The following is a 23,640-nucleotide window of genomic DNA, read 5'->3' on the forward strand; positions in this document are numbered from 1 at the left end:
TTGGCAAATCCATGACATTCTTGTGACCAGGGCCCACAACAGCTCTCTGGTATTCTGAATTTCTCTTTCTAGTGAAGCACATTATAATAAAGATTTCTGGATAGAAAAGGAAGCCCTGCAAAGCCAGCCTGCCAAAGCAAAGATTTAAAAAAAATTTAAAAAAACAGGTAAAGGAGAGACTTAGGGGTAAATAGTAATACTATGGTACACAAACTATTCAATTTTAATATACATAGTTTTGTCTCTAGATCAGGGGTACCAAACTCATTTTCACTGGGGACCACGTTAGCCTCGAAGTTGCCTTCAAAGGGACAAATGTAATTTCAACTCCTTAACAGTTAAGGAGTAGTTATATCTACACAGTCCTAAAATTACTTTGGCCCTTTGAAAGCAACCACAAGGCTGACGTGGCCCTTGGTGAACATGAGTCTGACATCCCTGGGTCTAGATCAAATTCATTCATTCACTCCAACATTTACTGAGTGCCTGCTATGAAACAAGTACTATGTCGGGACCTAAAAATGAAGATGTGAGGAAAACAGACAATGGCTATTTTCTTTAACACTAGGAGAATGATGATTAAAGAAAATGTTGAAGATCTTCCCTTAAAAAGCCAGTATGAATGCACATTTCTACTAAGACAGAACCATATATTATACCACACAAGGGAAGAAATATATACTTCAATCCTTGGTGGCTCTTGAACTGTCAGGACTTCATATTTTGATTTAGACTTTTCTTTCTTTTTCTTATTCTTTCTTGAGGCTTCATTTTGCTCAGGATCACCATTTTGTGTTGCTTTAGACTAGAACAAAACAAAACCATGGGTTTTGGGGACATTCAATAGAATGCTTAATTCCACATATGAGAACAAAATCAAGATATCATGTTGTTGCCCTCGCAGGTGTGGCTCAGTGAATTGAGTGCCGGCCTGCAAACCAGGGGGTCTCTGGTTTGATTCCTGGTCAGAGCACATGCCTCTTGCAGGCCAGGTCCCCAATGGAGGGGCACAATATGTGGGAGGCAACCACACATTGATGTTTCTCTCCTTCTCTCCTCTCCCCCCCTTCCCCTTTCTCGAAAAATAAACAAATAAAAATTCTTTAAAGATATCAAGTTGTACCTGGCTGGTATAGCTCAGTGGATTGAGCGCAGGCCTGCGAACCACACAATCGAGGTTCGATTCCCAGTCAGGGCACATGCCTGGGTTGCAGGCCAGTTCCCAGCAGGGGACTCACGAGAAGCAACCGTGCATTGATATCTCTCTCCCTCTCTCCGTCCCTTCCCTTCTAAAGATAAATAAATAAATAAATAAAATTTTTTTAAAAAGATATCAGGTTGTATAACTATATGGAGATTTTAGTAAGAGTTTGCCACCTCACTCTCTATTTTCCAAAGAGCCAGCATTCAGGGGGATAATTGTGAAGAAGAAAAAATCAGCCCTGGCTGGTGTAGCTCAGTGGGTTGAGTGCGGCCTGTGAATCAGACGGTCGTGGTTCGATTCCCAATCAGGGCACATGCCTGGGTTGTGGGCCAGCACCCCAGTGGAGGGCGTATGACAGGCAGCCGCACATTGATGTTTCTCTCCCTCTCTTTCTCCTTCTCTTCCCCTCTGTCTAAAAATAAATAAATAAAATCTTTTAAAAAAGAAAAAAGAAAAAAAACAATGAAAACAGTTGTTACATTGATTATTTTGAAACTAGTAGATGTACACATAAGCCAGGTTTCACCCTGAGGAGGCCATGTTAATAATTCTACTAATTCTGACTTAAAGTCTTTTTATAAACCCAGGTGTGCCATTTCAATTGCCAGGACCCAGTGGTTCCTAAACCTGACTGCACATAAGAACCATCTATACAGCCTTCAAATTAGAATGTCTAGGCCCATCCCAGACATCTTGAATCTGACTTCACCCCTTCCATTCTTCCCACAGCCCCTGACCTTTCCTCAATCAGGTCCAACACAATGACCTCAGAGCCTTCACACTTACACTCACACTTGGATCAAGGCTAGAATTACACCCTCATTTCAGCTCCAGAATCACGCCATCACTATCTGGCCTCTCCCTCTACATTCTCCTTGGAGCACTAATCATTCCCTGACAGCTTCTGCACCTCTCTGCACAGTGCTCGTCCCTCTGCATCAGCAAGGGCTCGAAGAGGGTACCTTTTTATGTTTGGGGCCCTGCTTTATTCCCCATGGGAACTTACCTCCACAGCTAAAAGCCTCAGTGGCCATTAAAACAAATGTTTATCTATTGACCAGGAAAAGCTGTCCATGGTATTTTGTTAAGTGGTAAGTCAACTTTTAATGTATATAAAATGACCACATTTTTGTTAAGAAAAAAACAAAAACACCTCTCTTTGTTTATGTTTTCAGAAGCCTGAGGTGGAGGACATACCAGGTTGTTAATACAGGCTTCCCTGGGGAGCCGTGGGCACCAAAGGGCTGTGGGAAAGATAACCTTTTTCATAATTAGATCCTTGTAGCACAATATTTATTATTTTGGTAATAAAAATTCACAACACTGAAAGTTTCAAAAGGAAAAGTCATTAAGACCTCTATCATCCCTGTTATGTACAATGTTAAGCAATCTAGGTTTGAAGATTAAAGATCTCCATTTTATCACCTTTTTTAAATGATTCTTAGGAAATAAAATATCTGTTAATTTGGTGTTAACTGCTTATAGAGGAAAACTGCTTTCCTCCTTATAGAGGAAAACCACTTCAGAGAGTGAATTGATTGGCTGCACTTTGCCGCTGATACTGAGAGGATGGTAGAATCTCAGGGCCCAGGGCCTCTGGGTGTACTCAGATGGGGTCTCACTTGCACCTCCTATGTCCTCAAACAAATGCACAAAACTGTGTAGAGCAGCATACAGGGTTGTCTTGCTATAACCGTCACCTGCACATATTCCCTTAATCAACCAAGCATAAATGCGCAGCTCCCATTTGTGCAGGATATGACACTCAGGATATCAAAAAGTACCCTCCTACCTCAAAAGAATGGAAACCATTGCACCAAAGAAATACAACCGGTGTTTCGACCTACAAAGAATACAAGGTCTGTCTGGAAAAAGTCCAGCTATTGTTAATGTAACGAGAATAGTTTATACAACAACCATGTAACCTGGCAGCCATGAAGGGTGGACTGGAATGCCCATAAGTGAACAATGACGACTTCTCTGTACTAGTCAGTGGGGGCCATAGGTGCCAATTGAGTAAGTGTGTGTACTCTGTGGCTGTTGCATTCAAAATTACTGAGTAGAGAAACAAATCTGCATCAAATTTTGTATCACACTTGACCATTCCTACGCAGAAACTATCCAGATGATTCAGAAAGCCTTCTATGGGCAACTGGTGATTGGCAGCTTCATCACCAAAATGCACCTGCTCATGCATCACATTTTGTACAGAGCTTTTTGGCAAAACATCAAATCACTCAGGTGACTCAGCCACCATACAGTCCAGATTTGGCACCCTCCAACATCTGGTTTTTTCCCAAAACTAAAATCACCCTTGAAAGAGAAGAGATTTCAGAACATTGATGAGATTCAGGAAAAAATGATGGGACAGGTGATGGTGATTAGGAGAACTAACTGTGTGAGGTCCCAAGGTGCCTACTTTGAAGGAGACAAGAGGTCACTGTCCTATATAAAATGTTTCCTGTATCTTGTATCTCTTTCAATAAATGTCTCTATTTTTCATATTACATGGCTGGATACTTTCTGGACAGACCTCATTATTAGAACACTGAAAATCAAGAACAACTAGACCAATGAAAAAGGTTCTTCAAGATACAAGTCTAGGGATTAATAAAAGTGACAGTTTAAAATGATAGCTTAAAATGATTTGAACTGAAAGGAGAAACTAAATTCTGAAATTGTATCTTATAGTAGGTAAGCTGCAATCAACCCAGAATCAGTAGCATAAATCATATGAATGCAAAAATTTGGAATTGAATTATTGTGCAATTAGACTTACGGCCAAGATGAAGGCATAGGTGGAAACACTGTGTCCCCTCCCACAACTAAATTTAAAGACAGCGAAGTTTTAGAAACAAAAACACAGCCAAAACAGTGAAAATTGGACTGTACAGAAGTCTAACAACAACAAACCACTCAGCCAGACCGGTAAGAGGGGCAGAATCAGTGGCGGAGCGGGGTTGGGCTGGAAAGATCGTTTGGTCCAACTGATCCAGGAGCAGAGGCAGAGGTGGTTGGTTGATCCCAGACATGGGGTGGCGACAGGTGGACCCAGTGAGGGCGTAGGGCGGCTGGCTGACTGCAGTCACACATTCACGCACAGATAAACCAAGCGAAGGAACAATCAGTAAGATAGACTGCTCGGGCTAGGGCCCCAGCGACAGGAATTAGAGCCTGAAAGTATCAACTGGAAAGACTTTCTCGGGGTCGAGGGGCTGGGAGAGGCTCCCAGGCTCAGAGAGTTCGTTGGAGAGACCCACAGGGTCCTGGAGAGTACAGGGGCCCACACACCTGGGAACCAGCACCAGAGGGGCCCAATTTGCTTGTGGGAAGCCACAGAGGGGACAGAAATCTGAGAGAGAGCACAGCAGAGCAAAGTGCCATTTTTTCCCTCTCTGACCCCGCCCGCACATACAGCATCACAACCCAGTGACTGAGTTGCCCCGCCTGGTGAACACCTAAGGCTCTGCCCCTCATACATAACAGGTGCAATCAGACCAAACAATATGACTCAAGAACACTTCAAGACCACAGAGCCTATAATTCTAAATGACCAAGAAATAGCCAACCTTTCAGACGCACAGTTCAAAACACTGGTGATCAGGATGCTCACAGAACTGGTTGATTTTAGCCACAAATTAGAAATACATATGGAGGCTAAACTGATTGAAATAAAGGGAAATGCACAGGAAACCAATAGTGATGGAAAGGAAACTGGGACTCAAATCAAGGGAGTGGACCAGAAGGAAGAAACAAACAACCAAACAGAAAAGAAAGAAGAAACAAAAATTCAAAAAAATGAGGAGAGGCTTAGGAACCTCCAGGACATCTTTAAACGTCCCAACATCCAACTTCCGCCAAGATGGAGGCATAGATGGAAACACTGTGCCTTCTCCCACAACCAAGTTTGAATACAACAAAGGTTTAGAGACCAAAGACACAGCAAAAAACAGAAAACTGAGTTATACGGAAGTCCGACAACCACTAACTGTTCAACCAGGACGGTAAGAGGGGCGGAGCCAGCAGCGAGCAGGGTCGGGCAGGACAGATCCCCCGACCTAGGCGCGCAGGCAGCCCAGAACCAGTTGGAGTGCGGGGCAGACTGATCGAGGTCGCACATTTGCACACAGTGAGACGGACCACGCAGGCCCCAGAGGGCAAGGGCTGCGGGCGGTGGCACACTCGAGTGCAGTGGGACGAAACGCTCAGGCCCAGTAACAGTGGCAGCTGCAGCACCTGTGCGGGCCGCAGCCGAAGGCGACGGACGGGACAGCATAGTTCCTCGTTGACCCCGCCCCCACATACAACGTCACAACCCAGCGACTTATTTGCCCTGCTCTGGTGAACACCCTAGGGCTCCAATCCTGCTACAGAACAGGCATGAACAGCCCGAAAGATGGCACAAGAAGAACTCAAAGTCCCAGAGCCGATAACTCTCAGCGACCAAGAAATTGCCAGCCTCTCAGAAGCACAATTCAAGACACTATTTATCAGGATGCTCACAGAACTGGTAGATTATAGTCACAAATTAGAGGAATATAGTCACAAATTAGAGGAACATATGAAGGCTAAACTAATTGAAATGAAGGGAGATGCACAGGAAACCAATAGTGATGGAAAGGAAACTGGGACTCAAATCAATGGAATGGACCAGAAGGAAGAACAAAACATCCCACCAGAAAGGAATGAAGAAATGAGAATTCAAAAAAATGAGGAGAGGCTTAGGAACCTCCAGGACATCTTTAAACGTTCCAACATCCGGATTATAGGGGTACCAGAAGGGGGAAAGAAACAGCCACGAGTGGAAAACTTATTTGAACAAATAATAAAGGAGAACTTCCCCAGTCTGGCAAAGGAAATAGACTTCCAGGAAATCCAGGAAGCTCAGAGAGTCCCAAAGAAGTTGGACCCAAGAAGGAACACACCAAGGCACATCATAATTACATTAGCCAAGACTAAAATGAAGGAGAGAATCCTAGAAGCAGCAAGGGATAAGGGGACAGTCACCTACAAAGGAGTACCCATCAGACTGTCAGCGGATTTCTCAAAAGAGACCTTACAGGCAAGAAGGGGCTGGAAAGAAGTATTCCAAGTCATGAAATCCAAAGACCTACAGCCAAGATTGCTTTATCCAGCAAAACTTTCATTTAGAATGGAAGGACAGATAAAGTGCTTCTCAGATAAGGTCAAGTTCAAGGAGTTCATCATCACCAAGCCCTTATTATATGAAATGCTAAAGGGACTTATATAAGAAAAAGAAGATGAAAAATATGAACAATGAAAGGACAGCAAACTCACAGTTATTAATAACCACACCTAAAACAAAAGCAAACTAAGAGGACAGCTACATTGGGAGTGGAAACATAGAAATGGAGATCACATGGAGGATTAGCAACAAGGGAGTGGGAAGATGAGAAGGGGGGAGAAGGTACAGAGAATAAGTAGCACAGACGGTAGGTAGAAAATAGACATGGGGGAGGGCAGGAATACTATGGGAAATACAGAATGTAAAGAACTTGTGACTCATGGACATGAAGGAAAGGGGGGGAATGGTGGGGGAGGGGTGTGCAGGGTGGAGGGGAGTGAAGGTGGGGAATGGAACAACTGTAATGGCATAATCAATAAAATATATTTTCAAAAAAATTATTGTGCAATTAGTGCCCTAGTCAGTAAAAGTAATTTGAATTCAGCAGACAAAAGACTGGGAGGAAGAATGCAGCACCACAGCATACCCTTCTGCCAGCAGCTCTCCTTTAAAAACTTCAAAATGACCCACAGATACGTTAAGACCACTAGTCTAAAACATAAATCTTCACTCATATATGAAGCTACTACTTACATCCCTTGACTGAGGTCCTGTTCTTTTTTCCAGGTCCAAGCACAACCAACTCAGATGACTGACCACAGTATAGAATGAGACACTTTCAGTCGGAATTTGAGAAAAAGAAAAAAAGACCATCCAGCAGTACAGGGGTCTCACAGTATCTAAATGTGACACATACCTTTTTAGTTGAATGGCCAATGGGTTTCTCTCTGTTGTAGGAAGAATCCGAAGAAGATAAAACGTGTGAAGACAATATGTTACCATTTTTAGGATCTGCTGATGAAACAACTGTCTTTAAATTTATCACAGGAGTAACATTTCTAGGGGCTGGTGATGGTTCTGTAGATAACGTCTGACGGACAACATAACCCATTGGCGTCCAGGATAACTCTGCTCAGATATAATGAAAATTGGGGAACAGTCTCAGCAGTAAACAGAAACTCCTTAGAAATTCCAAACATGTATCGTGTGAGATAATTACTCAGAGCATAATTAAATTTAGGCTATTGTTCAAAACATCCTCTTGGAAACTACAGTATTCACTAAACTGGTGTTTTCCTTGGATCATGCATGCTGAATTAAATTGTTAGGTTAATTGATCTTCCTGGAAACTGGTTTCCACTTAGGGGTGGTTCAGTTAAAAAACAGCAATCTTTTCTCGGGCCTGCAAACGACACGATCGAGGTTCGATTCCCAGTCAGGGCACATGCCTGGGTTGCAGGCCAATTCCCAGCGGGGGACTCACAAGAGGCAACCATACATTGATGTTTCTCTCCTTCTCTCCTTCCCTTCCTCTCTAAAGATAAGTAAATAAAATCTTTAAAAATAAAAAAAACCCCAAAAATTATGTCCACATGGCATACACACAGAATTAATGAGCTAAAGATCAAATGTTTGCCCTACTAACCTTGATGTGTATCTTTAATAGAAGTCAAAGGTCACTAGACTTCAGCTATCACAATAACTGGAAATTTATTTCCTTTTAGAACACAGGCACAATCACAGCCACACTACTCCTTAGGTGCCCATGAAACTCTATATATACAGACAAAACACAAGGACAGTCATCAGGACATGGACAGGTCATGTTAGCAGCCATGGCTACCTCAGACCATCAGAGAGACTGGTCTTGTCACCACAGAGCTACACATCCTTAAAGTAGCCTCTAAAGTGGAGATCTTTGTACCAAACGTGAGAATGCAAGATAAAACACACCTGTGAATAGATCAGGAATACTTTTGTAAAAATGTCTCCTGTTAGGACAAGCTACTCATAAAAATTTCAAAAGCAGACTCCACTCTCTCTGAATATATTACTTTTAGGCCAGGCCAGGCCAGACCAGTAGTTCTCAAAGTGTAGACTGAGGCTCCCAGGACCCTTGAAGTGAAAACTGTTTTCCTAACAGTATAAATGTGTTATTGGTGTTCTCGCCCCTGTATTCCCACTCCTCTTTCTCTCTGTCTCGTTTTCAGAGACTGCAAAGATAGGACAGTGAAATAGCTAAATACCAAGGCATATCTACTGAGCCAACCATTAAAGAGTTGCAAAAATATAGAAAAAGGCTGCACTCCTGTCTTAATTTTGAAAAAGTTATTAATTATAAAAGTGCTGTTTAACATGTAATGAGCTTATTATTGTTACTTTACGTGAATTAGTATTTTTAAAATTTCTGTTTAGCTTCAGGTGTTGCAAACACTGACAGTGTCTAATAAACAAAAGCTCTGTGGGGCTGTTTAAGGGGTATTAAGGGGTCCTGAGACCAAAAACTTTGAGAACCTCTGGTACAGGTAATACTTAAGGAATTGGACAAACATTTCATTTAGAATTCTTTGCTATCTTACACTCCTTACACATATATGTGGGATCTCATTTACTTTAATCTTTTAACAACAATGTCAGTTTATCAACAACCATTCAGCTGCCTTGCAGGCTTTAAGACAAAAATATTTTAGTTGCACTGGACTAAAAATGAACTTAAAAAATAGACAACTGATTTAAAATAATACATGGTGTCCACTCTTACCTCTTGTACACGAAGAGGGATTGGTATCAGCATTATCAGTTACAGAGTCAGTCAAATTATTATTTTTCACCACTGTTTCACCCTAAAAAGCAAACCAGTTATTTTCTTACTATTTCAAATTGAAAGTAATCATTTAATTTTTAAATACACCTTCCCTTGGCATTCTTAAAATCTTCAAAATATATAGTCCTTAACAATTCTAAATACGGACATAAGGGGGATAAATGGTAATGGAAAATAATACAATAAAAAATAAAGTATTATGTCCTGGCTGGTGTGGCTCAGTGGACTGAGTGCCAGCCTGTGAACCAAAGTACCACTGGTTCGATTCCGTCAGGGCACATGCCTGTGTTGTGGGCCAGGTTCCCAACAGGGAGTGTAGGAGAGGCAACCACACATTGATGTTTCTTTCCCTCTTTTTCTCCCTCCCTTCCCCTCTCTCTAAAAATAAATAAATAAAATCTTAACAAAGGAACTATTAAAAAATTATCCCTCCAAAAGATATTTAATTAAAGTTGATGCATTTGCATGAGAAAAGAAATTCCAAAGACCTAAATACATATGTAAAAAGTTCAATTACTTCCTTCTGCCAAATCTCTCTCCTTAGAAGAAAAACCATCCACTGTACAGCTTAGCTACTGGCATCTCTCTACTTCTTTGCCTAGGATTTAAATACTTATGTACCAATTTTACATAAATCCCAATAATGGGATCAAAATGAAAGTAATCTTTTTTTTAGATTTTATTTATTCATTTTTTGGAGAAAGGGGAAGAGAAGGAGAAAGAAAGGGAGAGAAACATCAATGTGTGGATGCCTCTCACACACCCCACACTGGGGACCTGGCCCGCAACCCAGGCATGTGCCCTGACTGGGAATAGAACCTTTGGTTTGCAGCCTGCATTCAATCCACTGAGCTATACCAGACAGGCTAATCCTTTCATTTTAAAGTATAACTTCTTTGCCATTTTTAAAAGATTTTATTGATTTATTTTAAGAGAGAGGGGAAGGGGGGGAGAGAGGGAAAGAAACATTGATTTGCAAGAGAAACACCAATTGGGTTGCCTCTTGCATGCCCCCAACTTGGGACTTGGCTGTCAATGTAGGCATGTACCCTGATCGGGAATCCAACCAGTGACCTTTCAGTCTAAGGGATCATGTCCAACCTACTGAGCCACCCCAGTTAGGGCCCTTGCCATTCTTAAAATCTTCAAAATATATGCTAATTAAAAATTCCAAATACCTAAGTACATAATCAAAAAAAGTTAAAGTACTTCAGTCTGTCAATTCTTTCACTCTAAAAGAAAATCCACCCACTGCCTACAGTTTAGCTAGTATAGTATCTCTCTACTTCTCTGCCTAGGAGATAAACACCCATCTATCACTTTTATATAGATTCCGATACTGACAACTCAATCAACTTTTGAAAGATCAACATATTACAGACAACTTTCACATCAGCACAGATGTGCCAATACCATTCTTAAAAATCCTGTCTCCACAGGAATGCTAAAACATCATTTACCAAGTCCACACACCAAAATTCCAAAGTCCCTCAAAACATCCACAAAGATAACAGAAGAATTGCAATAGGTACCTGCTTTTATAAAGACAAAAAGCTTCCACACGCATGGAGTAAGAAACCCCAAAGACGCTGGGGTGGCAGGTGAGTACATTAATACGTTAAGTGACATCGCAAAGTGACTGGCAGAACTGAAGGTAAAAGGAAACTGATAAATTCGAATTTGAATAGTATACTTCACAAATTTACCCATTATGCCATTTTTATATCTGAATCCGGTAATAAAAATAAAATCATTAAAACACAGCCTGTTCTCTTAGTCTGTGTGTGTGTGTGCGTGTGTGCGTGTGTGTGTAACTTTTATGCTCATCAAGGCCAATGACACACCTGTTCAAAAATGGCCGAGTCAACTATATCAATATCAAAAATCCAGTGCAACAGTTGTTTTCAAAGAGTATTTAAAGACATGGGAAAATGCCAAAAACTTTGAAAACTTCTAAGAGAAGCCCCCACATGTACAATTTCCACAATGTACCATTAACAAAAGATTAAGTTATATGAAATTAAATATGGTTTTCTCTTGGCTATACAATTTCAATTTTCTTTTTTCTTTGGCTGTTCAAAGATGTTACTAGTATAATGAGAAAAAAAAGTTTCTCTCAAGGGAAAATTTTTTAAAAAATGCACACACAATTCAAGTGTGAGTATATAATAGAATAACAAATAAGTACATCTTCTCACACAGCATGATGTACCTTACTTCAAGTACACATACATAGTACTCACCTCTAACAGGTGACCATAATGTAAAGTGTCAGTCATGGTGCCACCCTGTTCTACTTTTGTACAGCGCTCTTGGCCTTGGATTTATTCACTGGTTACCCATGACCAAATCACGGAGTCCTTCAACTGCTCAGCGATTGTACATACAGCACTAGGCCCAGAAGGGTCACTCACCTGCCAAACGATTCTTCTACCCCAATTCTGTGATTCTTCTACCCCAATCAGCCTTACTCCTCACAGCCATGTAACAAGAAAATGCTGTGGGAACAGCATATGTTCTACACACTATAAGCCATTATCACCCAGGCTTAAGGCTTTAGTGTCCAAGGACCCAAGAGAAGGACAGGAAATGTCTATTCAGGAGGTGCAATCAGGTAAGCTGTTTTCTTCTTTCTCCTTGCTCTCACACTGAGGAGTACCCCACCCATCCTTTATCAGAAATCTGTCAGAAGTGATTTTAGGGACTAGTAACCTGATAACTTTTTCTCTTAGAAGTCTCAAATCAACCTGTTTGAGAGGAAAATGGCTTAATTTGGTGGACTAAAACTTTGAGATGAAGTGGTGAATATAGTATAACTTAAAATTATTAAGTGGCAATCTGAATGTACTTTATTGCAATTACTTTCACTGGATTTGCTATATCATTAACGAGAGAGGTACAGACAGAAAGTCTAGAAAATCAGAAATTACCCCGTGCAGTTTTAAATACTATTTGAGTAAATAAAATCTTGTTGTATGTATTGAAAAAGCCCTGTCGAACACAATGCTACAAGTGAGATGTTCACAATGGGCTATTTAACCAGCTGGATTTATGCTAGAATCTTCTCCTGTACCTTTTAGTTAACAGATAAAATTAAGTGTATTAGGTGATTCTTTGAAAATAGCAGCACTTGGTATCACAGCCTCATTGTAAACAGTTCACACAACAAAAGAGTAAAAGGGAAACAAGGGAAAGGACTCACCTCTGCTAACAGTGGAGTGGGTTTCACCAGTTCTCTCACAAGAGAAGTGTCTGTTGCAGCAGAGTGTGAAGGTCCCCACTTGGGCTGTTTTGGTGTCTCTAGTATCTCATTGTTCTCTCCACCCTGCAGTTCAGGAAAATCCAACCTGGTAAATTCAAACTCAGGTTTGGAGGATGGTCCACATTTTTCAATGATTCTGGATCTCCTATCTGTTCGTTTAAAATAACCATCTGTATTTACAAAATTTAAAGTAGGAGGAAATTGTTAATGTTTGATGATCTGTACTCATGCTTAGCTGCAGAACAGAAAATCTACTGCTACTGATGCAACAACATGTATTGTCCAAAAAGCCTAAGTTTTGCTAGTGCTATTAACCTTCTGTGTAACAGTGTAAACATATATGACCAGAAGTAGAAATTTCTCTTGTTGGGCCACCAAACAGAAAAAACAAAACACTTTAAAATTTTTTCAAAGATTTATTTATTTTTAGAAAGAGGGAAAGGGAGGGAAAAAGAGGGAGAGAAACATCAATGTGTGAGAGAAACAAAGTTGCCTCTTACACGCCCCTAAATTCTCCCAATTGGGGTCTGAAACCCAGGAATGTGCTCTGACTGAGAATCAAACCCAAACCAGCAACCTTTCGGTTTGCAGGACAACGCCCAACCCACTGAGCCATGCAAGTCAGGTAACACTCAGAAAATTTCAGGAGTAATTCTAATGTTGATGTAGTAGTTACCTAAATGTGACTATACAGCCGGGCGGTTTGATTATTCTTAATACATATTTTAGAGTTTTGCAAATTTAGAGACATTAACAAATTTCCATTGAGTAAGAAATGTCCCCTTTTTTACTTTGCTAGAACTGGAGGCAAGCAAGTAGAACTAAACTTATAACCACTTTTCTATCTTTTTCCTTCAAGTGCAAATGAATGACAATGTCAGTTGCAATGCCATAAAGTTCCTGTATTTAATCATAAGGCCAGAATTATTATTGTTAAATGTTCAACTTTCCTTTCCATGCACCAGTTCAGAAGTCAATGCAAAGAGAAAAATGTATATACTAAGCAACATAAATTATACTTATAAATAAATGATAGACCTTTCCCAATAAGTACACTATTACAAAGGTTTTAAATCACTATATAAACAGGGGATACCTATGATCAAACTGCACTTGTAAATAAATTACAGGAAAAAAACAAAAACACCACGTAGAACCACTAACTTTCAGCCACAGACCAGAAAGGTAATTTCCAAGCCCAGACAGAGCAAACATGAATTCTTTCAGGAATAAAGTCAGTATCCTCTGATTCAAACCAAATACCAAAGTCAATACCAAATACTGCCCTAGATTTGGTATTAAGACAGAAGTAAAGTCATAGACAAACTGTCCTACCTATTAAGAAGTATTCCAACAAAATACTAGAGAAACTGTGTCAGAAATAAACATGGCCAAACATAGTACAAAGGATATAGTTGCGATCTGTTTTTATTTAAAGATGTGTTTTGAGGTTTGTGGTTGTAACTTACTTCCTATGTGACCTTAGACAAGTTCTTGTGTAAAACAAGGTAAATAACATATTTAACATATTAAGAGCACATCATAGAGCCCATACAACAGGTCCCCATCCCAAAAGGAAAGGCTTCCTGGGTCCCACAGGACATCTGATGGCCTCACCTTTTCACAAAAACAAACCCACAGAAACAGCTGTCCAAAAACAGCAAAGCTTCCGTGGTGGGTGGAGTAGGTTGACATAACACAAAACATAGAGTTTGATATTTTTACCTGATTTCAAAGTAGTGTCAGCACATATGGACATATGATGTGAGCCTTTTACTGATTTTGTATCAGATAATATAGTTCCATCAGCCTTCTTACTGTCAAACTTTTGTTCATGACACATTTTTTTCTGCAGGAAAGATGAAAAAGTAACACAAATTAGAAAAACTACAGCTGACCCTTGAATGAGGAAGCTTAGGGCACTCCCACCCCAGCAGTAGATAACCTGCATATAACTTCTAATCTTGCAACACTTAATAGCCTACTGTTGACTGGAAGCTTTATCAATAATATAAAGTCAATTGACACATATTTTGTATGTTATGTGTATATTATATACTATATTCTTATAATAAAGTAAGCCGGAAGGAAAAAAAAGTTAAATAACCGGGTTTGTCTGCACAGTTTTTTAAATTGTCACAAATCTCTTAAAAATTTTCCAAGATATTTATTTTTAAAATATTCACATATAGCCCTGGCTGGTGTAGCTCAGTGGACTGAGTGCCAACCTGTGAATCAAACGGTCACCGGTTTGATTTCCAGTCTAGGGTACATGCCTGGGTTGTGGGCCTGCTCCCCAATAGGGGGTGCATGAGAAGCAACCACACACTGATGTGTCTCTCCCTCTTTCTCCCACCCTTCTCCTCTCTAAAAATAAATAAAATCTTTAAAAAATTTTTTTAAAAATCCACATAAGTGGATCCAGTGGCACATTTCAATCTCATGTTGTTCAAGGGGCAACTATACCACTATAAAATAGGTTTAAAATTGCAAATATGTAAGTATAGTCATACCTCGGTACTCTCTGCTTCAGAATCCATCAAACCACTGGCTCATCACCTTTTGATGAGGAAAAAATGTTCAGCACTCGGCTCTTGCTTGGGACTTGTCACACTTGCTAGAATCTGTATGAGTCATGACATTGCCCCACAAGAGAAAATGCTTTATCATTCAGTACTCCTTGGTTTTGGAACTCATCACAAGTTCCAGAACAAATTAACAATGAGTACCAAGGTACCACTGTAGTCACAACTCAACTGTTTTTAAAAAGGTTAGACCAAATCAATTCTTAAATACCACAAAAAAAGATGAGTAATGCTTAAGTTAATGCAAGAACTTTACATTTTAAAGCTAATGTTCTTTACATTTTAAATGCTAATGTGACCAACAAAACCATAGCACTCCTGGCTCGTGTGGCTCAGTGGATTGAGTGCTGATATCCAAACCAACCACAGCACTTACTGACCTTAAACAGGGCTTTTGTGTCTTGTGGGGGAGGGCTCACGTGCTGATACTGTGGCTTCACCCTCTGAAAGCCTTGGTAACGACTGGATTGACTGTAATCATACTGGGAGCTAGGCACTGGGCAAACATTCTGTGTAGACTCTGGGTTGTAAGAACAGGTGTATGGATGAAGAGCCATCTCAGATGATAAACAGTGATGTGGAAATGTTGAAGCTCCAAAGGCCGTATCTTCAGGATAGAGTTTCTGCCTAAATAGAAATAGTAAATTTTAGTCACAGATTTCATATCACAAACCACAGAGCTTTAATAATTTGCAATAAAAAAGTTAAACATTTACCCTGGCTGGTGTGGCTCAGTGGACTGATTGCTACAAACCAAAGGGTCACCAGTTCAATTCCCAGTCAGGGCATATGCCTGGCTTCTGGGCCAGGTTCCCAGATGGGGGCAAAAGAGATGCAACCACACACTGATGTTTCTCTCTCTTTACTTGATGGCACTTTCTCCCTCCCTTTCACTCTCTCTAAAAATAAATTTAAAAAAATTTTTAAAGTTAAACTTTCATTACCTTTGAGGTCATTCATTTTACATTGAAATAACTAATTAAAAGCCAAATAAAATCTGAGCCTTTCTTTCTTAACCTGCAAAGACAGATGCTGACCTAGTTATTTTTACTATTGGGCTGGAACATCTTTAAGAGGCCCCTACTATAATGAGCATCAGGAAAGCCTAAGGATGCTCCAGCAGCTTTTCACTCCCAAGATGTCCAATATTTGGAAAAGCCTCTTAGCAACCTTGGCCAAAAGGGATACTGAGACTATTCTTCCTACAGAGGACCCCACAACCCAAATCCAATCTCCACCCTGACAACTTGCAAGGCCTGCCTCTTGGAGCTTCTGGGTGCCCAGAGACATCATGCTGCAGCCCGTTCCCTGTTTCAAGCCCACCACCACATCCTGTGTTCTGCTGACTTGCAGGGTTATAAAAGGGACGCTTCAGGCATGATGGCCCAGGAATTACACACTCTGCTGACCAGATGGACACCATCTGTGAACGATGCCATTGCTCTAATTTGCTTAAGCTGCTAGGTTAAACTAAAATACAATGTAACAGAGATTTTCCAGCAAAAATCGGGTATATGACCAGAGGATTCAACCATTTTGCAATGAAAGCCAATACACTAACAAAATGCTAAAGAGTTGAGTCAAAACATAAATCACAATCTTTCATCCCCACAACCGAGCACTAAATGTTTCTGTGAATTTCCACAGCTCAAAATTTTCTCCCAGAAAATCAGCGAAATCCCAGTGTGCGAGTCCACTGAAAGGCAGGAAAATCCAAAGCTAATAATGGGACATCCTATATGATCTTCCAACTGTCCAACCATCAGGAGATACGGGCCCAGGTACCAACACTCTTATTAGAAGTCCTATTTCTACTCTGCTGCAAGTAAGAGTCTAAACAGAAGGAGAAAGAGAGTCACTGTGACCAAGCTGGACTTAGAAGACACCTGTGAGGATAGTTACTGTTCTCATTTTCATGCAGTACCTACTCACAGACTGTCTGGTATCAATACCTATTAATTCGTATTTATAAATTTAGATATTGTAATATATTTTACTTATCAATAATTTATTCTAGTAATTAAATTTTCCTAATTAAATACCAAACAAAACCCCTCTATTAAACTTTTTCTGCTCCACAGACCATCTGACTAGGGCTGCTCTTTGAAGAGAAGAGGGAGTCTCCAGCTGCATCCCATTCCCCAAATGCTAACCCTAGATGTGACTCCCCATTTTATTTATCTGATGCTCAGAAAATCTAATGGGGCTCAAATGAAGGTGAGAGGAATCTGTTCTTTACAAGATGGGCAAAGAAGATGGGTTAATAGAAAAAAAAGCAAGACTGTCTCAAGTTCAAAAACTGGATAAATGAACAGACCAATAAAATTTAGGTAAAGAAGAAAAAGAGGGAAGATCCAATGGTGGCTTTTAAAATTTATTTTTACTAATTGATTGATTTTTTAGAGAGAGAGGGGAAGGGAGGAAGGGTGAGGGGGAAAGGGAGGGACAGAGAAGGGAGTGAGAGAGAGCCAGAGAGGGAGGGAGGGAGAGGGACAAAAATACACTGACTTATTGTTCCGCTTCTTTATACATTCTTTGATTGCTTCTTGTATGTGTCAACCAGGGATTGAACCTGCAACCTTGGCGCACTGGGACAAAATTCTAACTAAATGAGCTATCTGGTCAGGGCCCCAGTGGTGGTTTTGAAGACTGCTGTCATCCAGAAAATGTTCACCCCTGAGTTAGCAGGCTTTGGCTTGGTCCTCACTCTGTCACAGTCTAGTTTTCCACTTTGGAGACATTATCACCGATCTTCCTTCCTCTGAAAAGTTGGTATTTTTTTCCTTCCATCCAAGGTAAATACAATTATATGCAGAGAACTCTTCAAATGGCTTGTATGTAAAATTCCAGTTGCCATAAACTGCCCAGATGACCTTAACCATAGTAACACTATCTCCTTTATGCCCACTGTCTTATCCTGCACTCGTTTCCCCTTGACAGCAGCAGCTCATCTCTGTCATGTACTTGTGTAATTCTTGCCCATCCCTCTGCTCTTCTCCTTGACCCATCCATACCAATGATCACGAGTCTCTAGGACAGGGGTGTCAAACCCATTTTCACCGGGGGCCACAGAAACCTTGCAGTTGCCTTCAGAGGACTGAATGTAATTTCAACTCTTTAACAGTGAAGGAGTACTTACATTTATACAGTCCTGAAATTATTTTGGCCCTTTGAAGGCAACCTTGAAGCTGATGTGGCCCCCAGTGAAAATAAGTTTGACACCGCTTCTCTAGGACTTCCTTCCTGCCACGCTGTCACCTCTTCACCACAATTGGACGGGTTTGGCCCTTGCACCACACCACTAGAAAAGTTCCTCTGGACTGGACTTGTAAATCCTGCCCTCTTCTTGCTCTTGCCCACCTGCCAAAGCCTCCTCTTTGGCATGGTTTCCCCTGCACTCTATCGCACCTGTCACATTCATGGAGTCCAAGCCTCTCACTGTTCTGTTCAGGATACACACACACACACACACACACATACATCAATACTTGCAATCAAGTATGTTCATCACCTCCAGTCCTCTAATTTCAACTTGTGTATCATCACTTCAACTTAATAGTTCACTTTCCCTCAATCTGGTACACATAAATCTAAAATTTAACATCTGGTCCCCAAACTAGCCCTACTTCCAACTTGTGTTCTCATAAATGATTCTACAATTCTTTCTAACTATTAACTGAAAATTGCTATACACCTTTCCTACCAACACCCATATGGATAACCACAGAATCCTTTTTCTGTTACAGCAGGTCTCAGTGTATTTTCTTTTCAGTGCCTGGAACCCAGTCAAAGCTTCAAGCCCCTCTCCCTTAAAGTCAAACCAGAATCCAGGGGTGAACCCAAAAGCTCCCTATTTCATACCCAGCAAACCTAAACTTTCAGCTGTACTATGTAAACGTTTAACTGCCTAAGGACACCCCCTTAAAAATGGTAACATTTCTTTTCTACTGTCTCCCAACACATCTTTCACATAATCTCTTTGGATCACAGCTGTCAGGGATCCGGCCACTCCTCCACCTACCAAACCAATCTGAGCCATACAAACAGCACTGCTAGTTCTCAAAGCGGAGAAGTTTTAACTTAAAAGCATCCATCTGTGTATTGTGACATTTCATAGTATATTCCAAGATGCTGAGAATGCTCACAAACTCTCACCAATAGCAACAGCAGCTTTGGGAAGTAAAACTGAACTCAGAGTAGAAAAACTAAATGCTAATTCTGATTCTGGTGTTACCTATCTGAATGACTTTGGTGAAGCAATTCTAGCCTGTTTGTAATGTGTAGAAATAACATTACAGTCTACAGCCATACCACCCTAAATGCACCTGATCTCATCTGAACTTGGAAGCTAAGCATGGTCAGGCCTGGTTAGTACTTGGATGGAAGAAATAACACTACATCTCCCTGTCAACATCATGGATGTGACAAGCGCAAAAAGATGTAAACATATACAAGAATACCCAAGCAAAATGCAACAATGAGAGAATGTGTTTTATCTGCATAGCCTCTAATTGTTCATTATACCAGTAAATTGTCAGTACTTTCCAAATGGGCAATTGTATATACCAGAATACTTCTACTAATATTTGTCTGGCTATAACATAAAATTGGACATTGGTACATTTTCTTTCATCTCCATTAGTTCAACTCTATAAAAGAGTGACCAAAACAGAAGAGCTCAAGAGATAAGTCTTTCCTGCTTAGCATCCAGCATTTTCCATACAATATTTAACCCCAACTCAATAAATTAAATCCCTCTGAGTGCACTGTTAGGAGCACTGGAGATAGATTCTACCCTTAAAAAAGGGTAAAGTCTACCCTTAAAAAAGGTTCCTCCCAGAGACTTCTGCCAAGATGCAGGCGTAGGTGGAAACACTGCCTTCTCCCACAATCAAGTTTGAATACAACAAAGGTTTAGTAAACAAAGATGCAGTCAAAGAACAGAAAACTGAACTATACAGAAGTCTGACAACAACGAACCATTCAACCAGGACCAGTAAGAAGGGCAGAGCCAGCAGCGGAGGAGGGTCGGGCAAGGAAGATCCCCCGACCCCAGGCGCCCAGGCAGCTGGGGTAGCACTGGGGGGACGCAGTGAGGGTGCGGGGCGGCAGGCTGACCACTGTCACACATTCGCTCACAGATAAACCAGCAGAGGAGTGAGCAGTGAGACCTACCACGCAGGCCCTAGCTGTGGACCCAGTGAGGGTGCAAGGCAATAGGCTGACTGCAGTAGCACATTCACACACAGTGAGACGGACGGTGGTGGGAGGCAGCAGAGGGGACCACCACTGCTTTCCTTTGGCCCCGCCCCCACATACAGCATCACAACCCAGTGACTGAGTTGCCCCGCCCTGGTGAACACCTAGGGCTCTGCTCCTCATACATAACAGGCATGAACAGTCCAAAACATGGCTCAAGAAGAACTCAAAGTCCCAGAGCCAATAACTCTAAGCGACCAGGAAATAGCGAACCTCTCAGATGCACAGTTCAAAACACTGGTGATCAGGATGCTCACAGAACTGGTTGATTTTAGTCACAAATTAGAGGAACATATGAAGTCTAAACTAATTGAAGTGAAGGGAAATGCACAGGAAACTGGGACTCAAATCAAGGGAGTGGACCAGAAGGAAGGAAAAAATGACCAAACAGAAAAATGTGAAGTAACAAGAATTCAAAAAATTGAGGAGAGGCTTAGGAACCTCCAGGACATCTTTAAACGTCCCAACATCCAAATTATAGGGGTACCAGAAGGGGGAAAGAAAACTTATTTGAACAAATAAGAAAGGAGAACTTCCCCAGTCTGGCAAAGGAAATAGACTTCCAGAAAATCCAGGAAGCTCAGAGAGTCAAAAAGAAGTTGGACCCAAGAAGGAACACACCAAAGCACATCAGAATTACATTAGCCAAGATTAAAATGAAGGAGAGAATCCTAGAAGCAGCAAGAGAGAAGGGGACAGTCACCTACAAAGGAGTTCCCATCAGACTGTCAGAGGATTTCTCAAAAGAGACCTTACAGGCAAGAAGGGGCTGGAAAGAAGTATTCCAACTCATGAAATCCAAAGACCTACAGCCAAGACTGCTCTATCCAGCAAAGCTTTCACTTAGAATGGAAGGGCAGATAAAGTGCTTCTCAGATAAGATCAAATTCAAGGAGTTCATCATCACCAAGCCCTTATTATATGAAATGTTAAAGAGACTTATATAAGAAGATGAAAAATATGAACAGTGAAAGGACAGCAAACTCAACAACCACACCTAAAACAACCACACCTAAAACAAAAGCAAACCAAGAGAACAGCTAGATCAGGGAGCAGAACCATAGAAATGAAGAACACATGGAGGGTTAGCAACAGGGGAGTGGGAGGAGAAAGGGGGAGATGATACAGAAAATAAGTACCATAGATGGTAGGTAAAAAACAGATAGGGGGGAGGGAAGAATGGTAGGGGAAATATAGAATCTAAAGAACTTGAGTCACGTGGTCATAAACTAAAGGGGGGGAATGGTGGGGGAGGGGTGTGCAGGGTGGAGGGGAATGAAGCAGGGGGAATAGAACTGTAATGGTATAATCAATAAAATATTTTTTTTTAATTTTTTCAAAAAAAACCTTCCTCCCCCTTTTTAAGGAGACATACAGAATAAGGTTGTAATCGTGGAATCAACAGGAAAGAGGAAATATGTTTGTTATAGAAAAGGCTACTCCTTTTCTTCATGGCAGCAAGAGATCTCCATATAGATGAAATCTGACTAGAGCAATGCACTTCTTAACCTACATTAGAACTGACTAGATAATCACTTCTCAACTAGGTAAAGTCTCTCCATTTCCTACTCACTTTAAAGGCTCCTGTTCTTTCTAACCTTCCCTCTTTGATTTCATGCCTCCTCTGTCCCTAATTGTTTTCTTGCCAGTCAGGAATATTGTCAGCCAATCATTTCCTTTGTTATAAACAATTAAAAAATCAAAATCAGCCCTGCCTAGTGTGGCTCAGTTGGTTGTAGGTTGTAGTGTCACCCCATACACTGAAAGATTGCTGGTTCAATTCCCAGGCAGAGCACATATCTAGGTTGTGGCCTCGATCCCTAGAGTTGGGCACGTTGGGGAGGCAAGCAAACAATGTTTCTCTCTCACATCAATGTTTCTACTTCTCACTTCCCCTCTTTAGAAATCAATGAACATGTCCTGCAATGAAAATTTTTTTAAAAAATCAAAATCAAAGCTAAAATGGATAAGGGATTAAGAAACATGTTTAAATTTAGTACTGCACCACCTTGAGCCTTGAATCACAGTTCATGTTACTGCCAAGACACTGCTTTAGCTATGAATGTTTTCTACCTTTATTTTGAATTCCCAGAGTCCCACCCAGTAGATGGCTTAGAGACCTTGTCACTAAGATGTATTTTGTATTTTATTATGTGAACCACTCAAGGTAGGGAACAACTCTGATTAGACCCATGCCAACATCCCTTTTTACAAAATATGAAATTACACTGTAAAATCTGGGAACTCCTACCAAAGACCTTTAGTACATACAGGTACATCTTCAACTTTTGTCAAAAAATACAACTTTCAATATTTCCTAAATATACCAGACAACTCAATGATTTTCGTACTCATTCCAATTCTCAATCTTGTGGATATAATTCAAAAATATATATGAAGTATGAACAGTTTTCAATTACACCATGTAGGTGTGGGGAAAAAAGAAAAAAGGAAACAAATTTGAGGCATGTCAAAGAAATGTAAAGAATTCCTACATAGCAAAAAGGTGATTCATACCTTAAAAATAAATCTACAAATAATCTTCACAATTATGTGAAAAGTTTAACTTATTTTTCTAAATTCGGCTAACAATAAAACCATTCTGTAAATACCCTAAGAATGTATTCGAAGGGAAAAAATGTAAAAAACATAAGCCCTCTTTCAACTCAAATTAAGAATTTATAACCAAATTTTGCAGAAACCACCTCCATAAGACACATACAAAACAAACTGATTGATAGCAAAACCAGGTAACTTGTGAAGAATTATCCACAGAGGCAGCTATGGTTGCTAACCTTCATTCCTTCAACAGCAAGATTTTTAATGTCAAACCCTAAAACTGACGAACCTGATTATCTATTTAGGTTTCTCTCTAACCCATTTCCTCCCTTGTCCCTGCCATTTTATCTGCCATCACATACATAATATAGTTTTAAACTGTATGCACAATGAGCCCTTAAACTCCACTTCCTACAAATTGGTGTAATGTAGTCTACACACTTTCTTTACCCAAAATACCTGAGTACAGAGAAAGAAAATGAGAGCTGAAGCTTCAGTTTCTGCTGCAGGACACACTTAAGTTGTGCTACTGGTTCAGACTGTTCCTGGCTAAGGAGCATCTTCTCTAATTGCTTTGAGAATTTTAATGTGTTAGCCAATGTTGTAAAATCTAATCACCATTAAAGCCAAGAAACAAAATCCTCAGGTAAGGCAAGGCATTTATAAAAATACATACTCAGGCAATGGTAGTTCCTGAACACAAGGATAGTATGTGGCTGCACAGCTAGGGAACACGTGTGCTTCTGACGACTCTAACCATGCCACCCTGAGCCCAGCAAATTTGGGGATAAACGGTTTGACATCTGCTGACAACTTGATGCCCTGAGGGAAAAAAAAATGAGGTTATAGCTACATACATTA

General features: G+C 40.6%; 1 protein-coding gene across 8 annotated transcripts in view; it reads right to left on the reverse strand.

Annotated features, from left to right (window-relative positions):
* Nucleotides 1-23,640, reverse strand: part of SECISBP2 (SECIS binding protein 2) — a 43,297-nt gene that overhangs the window by 18,623 nt on the left and 1,034 nt on the right. For 5 of the 8 annotated variants that reach the window (XM_037034729.1, XM_037034725.1, XM_037034724.1 and 2 more), the window contains exons 2-8: nt 23,456-23,601; nt 15,342-15,588; nt 14,102-14,225; nt 12,317-12,546; nt 9,052-9,133; nt 7,207-7,418; nt 683-805 (exon numbers count right to left, since the gene is read on the reverse strand). In XM_037034729.1, the coding sequence (XP_036890624.1) occupies nt 683-805; nt 7,207-7,418; nt 9,052-9,133; nt 12,317-12,546; nt 14,102-14,225; nt 15,342-15,588; nt 23,456-23,601 (1,164 nt within the window). Of the gene's footprint in view, nt 1-682; nt 806-7,206; nt 7,419-9,051; nt 9,134-12,316; nt 12,547-14,101; nt 14,226-14,889; nt 15,001-15,341; nt 15,589-23,455; nt 23,602-23,640 lie in introns of those variants that run through there. The other 3 variants (XM_037034727.1, XM_037034726.1, XM_037034728.1) reach the window with 2 other exon arrangements.

This window comes from Sturnira hondurensis, unplaced genomic scaffold (assembly GCF_014824575.4).
Source record: "Sturnira hondurensis isolate 20B ecotype Veracruz unplaced genomic scaffold, ASM1482457v3 Scaffold0022201, whole genome shotgun sequence".
In the NCBI taxonomy this organism is placed as follows: domain Eukaryota; kingdom Metazoa; phylum Chordata; class Mammalia; order Chiroptera; family Phyllostomidae; genus Sturnira; species Sturnira hondurensis.